We start from the raw sequence: 6,633 nt of genomic DNA on the forward strand, positions 1-6,633 counted from the left end.
TATTATTCTTTTTATCGATATTGCAACCGTTATTATCGTTTATAATAGTCATCGGTATTATAATGGATCATACATAATGAGAACCACGAAAACGAAAGGGCAATAATAATCATAACAATTTTTGTCAATTCACATTAACGAATATCATGATTATTATCACCATTGCAATCATTATTAAAATCATTGCCATAGTTATGATAATTTTAATCACTGCTATTGTGATAACTGATATTCATAACAGTTTTGCGATGGGGAAAATACACTCTTCATTTAACACAAAATTTTTATTCAAAACTGCAATGCCAACAAGTAAAAAAAAAAAAAAAGTCAAGAAAAGAAACCCCTTCAACCAATTTTTAAAAAATAGCATCCCTTTCTGACCTATTCTTCGCTATAGTAAACAAACAGCAACAACATACATATCTATACCGACCCTCCCATGAGCAGGACACACCCAACAACAAGCAAGAATAACCATAATGCGTCAACGAAATCCTTCAGTAGGCTGCAGGACACCCTTCAGTAGTAGATAAAGTCCTCGACGAAGCAGGAACAAGCAGAAGGAATTTCGAAGACGTCCACCGTCGGTTTGTACTCGGGACGGTACGGGTCGACGCTCAGGAGTTTGGCGTAAGTGTACCGTTGGACGCACTTCGACTTGTAGCAAGGGGGCAGGAACTCGCACCGCTTGTCCTTGTATCTGCGAGAGGGAGGGGGGGGGGAAGGGGGGGAGGGGGGAGGTGAATGGGAAGTATTCGGAAGTCCTGTAGGTGTGTGTATATATGTATGTATGTATGTATGTGTATGTATATATGTATATATATATATATATATATATATATATGTATGTATATATATATGTATATATATACATATGTAGATACATAAATATGTGCGCGCGCGTGTGTGTGTGTGTGTGTTTGTGTTCATATGCAAATATTTGTATATATCAATATGTATGTATGTATATATATATATATATATATATATATATATATATATATATATATTAATATAGACATATAAATACATAAATAAATACTCTCTCTTTCACTCTCTCTCTCTATCTATCTATCTATCTTTCTATCTATTTATATCTATCTATCTACATATATATCCATCTTCCCATCTCTTTATCTCTCCCTAGAGGAACCAACCTCACGACCCATAAAATAACGAAACACCTCACTCACTTGCAGCTCTCGACGCGGACTGACTGCGGGTATTTGTCCGTGTTAATTACAGCCACCCATTCCCCGCGGATGTTCTGCGCCCAGCCTGGCCTCACGTACTGCACGGCGCTCTCACACACGAAGTGGCCTCCGTGCCTGCGTGTGGGGGGGGGGGGAGAAAGAGAGAAGTCAGGTAATGGCACTCGCTCCTGAACTTGGCAGGAGAAATACCACGTTCTCTGTGTCTTTGCTGTGTCTTGCTTGTCTTTTGAAATAAAGAGGTTGGGATTAGTCTCTGTTTTGAAAGGTTTAGGAAAAGGTTGAGAATCGAGGGATATTGGATAAGTCGAGAGGAAATGTGTGCGTGTGGATATACGAATGCTCTCAGAGCTATTAATCCCTGACTATTCACGAGCGATGTCTTTCCTCTCTCTCTTGTTTTATTCCTCTTAACCTTGCCTCCTCTCCTTACCTTCATCTCTTCCTCGCTACCCTCCTCTCTTCCTCTGTCTCCCCTTCCCCTTTCCACTTCCCCGTCTCGGCCTCCCCTTTCCCTCCTCCCCTCCCCTCTTCCCCTCCCCTTACCCCTCTCCCTCCTCCTCGTCCCTTCCCCTTCCCCTCCTCCACCTGCCCTGCCATTCCCCCTCTCCCTCCTCCTCGTCCCTTCCCCTTCCCCTCCTCCACCTGCCCTGCCATTCCCCCTCTCCCTCCTCCTCGTCCCCTCCCCTTTCCCTCCTCCTCATCCTCTCCCCTTTCCCTCCTCCACCCCCCTACCATTCCCCCTGCCCTTTCCTACCCCTTCCCCTCCACCTCCCCTTCCCCTCCCCCTCCCCTCCACCTCCCCTTCGCCTCCGACCACCACCACCCATCACCCCCCCACCCATCGTCCCCCTCAGCCACGAAGTTGAATTAGTGTTCCCAGCTGAGTTGATGGGGCAATAAAGTGCTACACGAGTTGTAGACAGAGATCTCTATTTCAGTGTCATTTGGAATAGTTTATTTGACGTTCCATTTTTTTTTTTTTTTTTTTTTTGCCGTTCCTATAAACCTCAAGGACTTGCTTCTGGCGTTGATACACTGCAGATCCTCTTGGGAAGGGATATTATATCGAGGAATATGAACTCTATTAAGATTGCGTTTACAACATTGATACAACGTAGTGCAATGATAATACTAGGAATTATATCGTTATGATTGTTACTATTATCATTGTCATTATTATCATTTTTATTATCATTATCATTATTACTATTATTTGTATCATTAGCTTTATTATTATCATAATTACTATCATTTTTATCATCGTTCTTATAATTATCGTTATCAAAAGTACTATCATTATTATTATTATCATTGCCACTGTTACCATCATTATCATCATCATTATCATTGTTATAACTATTATTTTCATTATTACTATCATCATTATCATGGTTGATAAATTCATTGTTATTCTCGTCATCACTGCATCATCATCATCACCATTATCATTATTACTACTACTACAAGAAGCAACAAAAGCTATAGTGTTACTACATATATGCGTATAGTACTTATAACAGTATGTGAAATAAGTGTGACTGCGGTGACAAAGTATCAACGTGATCTAGTTGTAACACTATATTACCATAAGTATCATTGCAAATGTGTCAATACCATTACTGTTATAATTGCTGTTTAGAGATGAAGGACACCCCCCCCTCCACCTCCCTTATCCATTTTCTGATATCAATGATAAGATGATAATAATGATGATGATAATGATGATGATGATGATGAAGATGATAATGCTAATGATAATATAATAATGATGATGATAATGCTAATGATAATATAATAATGATGATGATGATGATGATAATGCTAATGATAATATAATAATGATGATGATAATGATAATGATGATATAATGATGATAATGATAATGATGATATAATGATGATGATGATAATGATAATATGATCATGATGATAATAAGATGATGGCAACAACAGTATTAGTTGTAAAGATTATTGTGACAGTATAATGATGATAATGATAATAATGATGATGATGATAATAATAATAATAATAATAATAATAATAACAATGATAATAATAATGATAATAATGATAATAATAACGATTATCATGATACTAATAATGATAATGAAGATTATAATGCTAATGATAAGATGTCCACAGTGCGCTTAATCTTACTGCAAATGCTGAAAGTAAATCAAATTTGAAATCCCAAACTCTTGGTAGTTTAAGATTAATCTGGTCACGTGATGCTTTCCTATTAGATTTTGAGCTTCGGCATCAAGTTCGTCATTTAAGTTTAATAGCTTGTCTTACTTAATTGACTAGGGTCGAAAAATTCAAAATATTACATGTACTGTAATCCCTCTACTGCCGTCTTTACTTTATTAAGTAATATTTCTTTAACAACGCGTCCCTTATGTCTGTATCCAGAATCTTAGATGTACAGTATAGATTGAGTAGGCCTAACATCCAGAAATTGGAATTAATAAGAGTAATGAATCTTTCAAAAATAACAAAATCCTACAAACACGAAAATAAATAAAATCTTGCAATGAAAATCCATCAAAGCAAAGCATCCCTTGAAAACCCTATTGCATAGCAACACCTTTGGAATATCTATTCGAGAGGGAATCCGTATAGAGGAGAAAATCTTCACAGAACACAAGTTCAATAATAATAACGAAGCAGGTGTTTGGAAATGGTAAAGAGAATCAAAACAAAGACATAAAAAAGAATAAACATAGCAAGACCTAGAGAGTGCAGTGATATTGAGACGAGCACGATGACATTGCATCTATGCTATGATCCAATGATACAGTGACAGGTTCGTGTCCCCTATTGCAAAGTGTCCTTAGTTGCACAACACTATAACTCAAACTTCCAAACTTCGTCATAAACATCCAGTTCATCTTTATGAGGCTTACATTGATTGTAGATGCTAAACCCGTCCACATATAACATATATTGTACATCTAATATTAAAGCTGTCTAATGGACTTGAAATCCACCGGGACTCTCAAAATAAGTAAACTGGAAAATCCCGGAAATCTAGGATGCAAAATGGATAAAAAGAAAGAGAGAGAAAAAAAAAAGTTATGCTTCTGAAAATTCGAAAATTCTAGTTATTTCTACTTCAAGCTGTTTCTAAGCGTTGACACGGAAAATGAGAAGAAGAAGAAGAAGAAGGGAAAAAAAACTGAAGGAGTTTTCTAGTAATCAAGCGAATTGAAGTAATTGAAAAGGTTCGGAGAAGATTTATCAAAAGCAGCATACTGAAAAGTCCTCATTCAAGTGCGTTCTCATACTTGAGCGAGTTCGAGGAATAACTGAAATCTTTTTGAAGCTAATTTTGTGTCCACAGATATGTACAGAATTCTGTTTTCCTTTCTTTGTTGTTGTTTTTTCCTTTTTTTCATAATTCAGTTCTTAACCCTAATGAAAAAACAGGCATTGAAATACATATGAAATTATCACCATCATCATAAGCATCATCATCACCATCACCACCACCATCATCATCACCATCACTGTCACCACCATCATCATCACCACCACCATCGCCATCACCATACATCATCATCATCATCATCACCATACATCACCATCATACTCTTCCATAAACACATGATCAAATAAACGTAATTTTGATGAAATGAAAAACCCACACGATGTCGAATGATGAAAACGAAAGACTAATATTTCTAATATTTCTAAAGACTAATATAATATCGTCCAATTTATCCGAAGAAGCTAAAGTGTCAACCAGACGACATTCACTGTGCAACTTGCAAAACACTCGAGTTCCGAAAGCTTGCAGTAAAGGTCCACTTTTGGGGAATTACAAGATCGGTGCCATTCAGGAAGCAAGCAGTGTTGCCAACTCATTCAAAAAGGATTCGTTTTTTTCCGTTTTTTTTTTTTTTTTTTTTTTTTTAATAAGGGATTCAATCCTTTCGGTTTCCTTCTTATTCTTGGAAAAAGGAATCTGGTTATTTAGAATCTGAATAAGCTTGTTTAGTATAAGCAATCTTCGAAAGCTGGAAATTCTGAATAGTTATCATAATAATTATAATTATTATGCTACTAATGGTAATAATGATGACAATAGTAATTATGATAATGATAATGATAAAATAATAATAATAATAATGATAATAATAATAATAATAATAATAATAATGATGATGATGATGATCAAAATAATAATGTTGATAACAATGATGACAGTAATAAAAGCAATTACAATAATAATAACGATATTGTCAATAATAATACCGATAATGATAACGACAACAATTATAAAGATAATACTAATGATAACAATCATAATGATAATAATAATAGTAATAATAATGATAACAATAATAATACTGAAGTGTGATGCCTCTACAGCGCTTAGCATACCACAACCGAAGAGTTATTCACATGGTCCTTCAGCCAGACTTCACTATAGAGACCATATACCATTTCGATCCTTGGCATTTTTCGGCATCAACAAGCTCTCTCGGGACATGCATATGTTTACCCAATTCAGTGCATAGCCTTTTAGATTTGCTGTAACTTCTGAGTCAGTGTGTAGCCTTTTCTTGCAACGCGATCCAGTTAGGTTTTGTATATATGGCCCTCACACCCCTGTTGGATAGTATTGAACGTTAATATGTTGTTTTTTACGTCTTTCTTTATAAGGTATGGAAGATTTTTTTTTTTTTTTTTTTTTTGCTTAGCTTATCTAAAGATATATACTTTCCTTTTCCTTTGATGTGGATTTTTTTATCAATGCTTTTAACGAAACGCAATGAAGAACACTGTCTTAGTAAGATGTTTCTGGTTCGGTTTCGTTTCAGAAAAAAAAAAAAAAAAAAACGAAAGAGAAAATAGTTAAAGCCCATCCAGGGACTATCCTGCGATGCATTCCTTTGGTCTGGCTTCGGTGGGTCCTTAGACTGTCAACAGCTGTGATCATAAAGGTTCTTACACCACGAAAAAAGTAAGAAAAAACATGAAGTTTGATGTCGAGTTGGTCTGACGAAACGAACTTTGAAACCTTGAGCTGCTTCGTTCATTCGTGCTTTCCCGGCATAGCGATCAGAGGTTCAGAGGAGCCTTCACAACCGGCAGAGCAGGCATGCAACTCGTACACACAAAGAGCTTGTGGTAATAAGATCCTTGCAACACACGGTGGCAATAATCTTCAAGCCGGTTACTGATACCTGGAAGTTTCGCATGAGCGCACAAACACAAAACGTACGCACGCACGCGCGCACACACACACACACACACACACACACACACACACACACACACACACACACACACACACACACACACACACACACACACACACAGTCACTTGATTCGTCAAAAGGAAAATCTTACCATTACTTTATAATCAGTAATAACCATTTTATCTTGTCATTATCTCTCTCTCTCTGTCATT

At 36.5% G+C, this 6,633-nt stretch overlaps 1 protein-coding gene across 1 annotated transcript in view; it reads right to left on the reverse strand.

Annotated features, from left to right (window-relative positions):
* Positions 1-269: 269 nt before the first annotated feature.
* LOC122262918 (uncharacterized) overlaps positions 270-6,633 on the reverse strand; it is a 33,057-nt gene continuing 26,693 nt past the window's right edge. Inside the window, exons 8-9 of the mRNA XM_086544195.1 lie at positions 1,194-1,328; positions 270-700 (exon numbers count right to left, since the gene is read on the reverse strand). Coding sequence (XP_086400321.1) covers positions 520-700; positions 1,194-1,328 — 316 coding nt within the window. The 3' untranslated portion in view covers positions 270-519. The remainder of the gene's footprint in view (positions 701-1,193; positions 1,329-6,633) is intronic.

The sequence above is a fragment of the Penaeus japonicus genome, unplaced genomic scaffold (assembly GCF_977035675.1).
Source record: "Penaeus japonicus unplaced genomic scaffold, GWHDUDI00000001_assembly GWHDUDI00000015, whole genome shotgun sequence".
NCBI classification, from domain to species: Eukaryota; Metazoa; Arthropoda; class Malacostraca; order Decapoda; family Penaeidae; genus Penaeus; species Penaeus japonicus.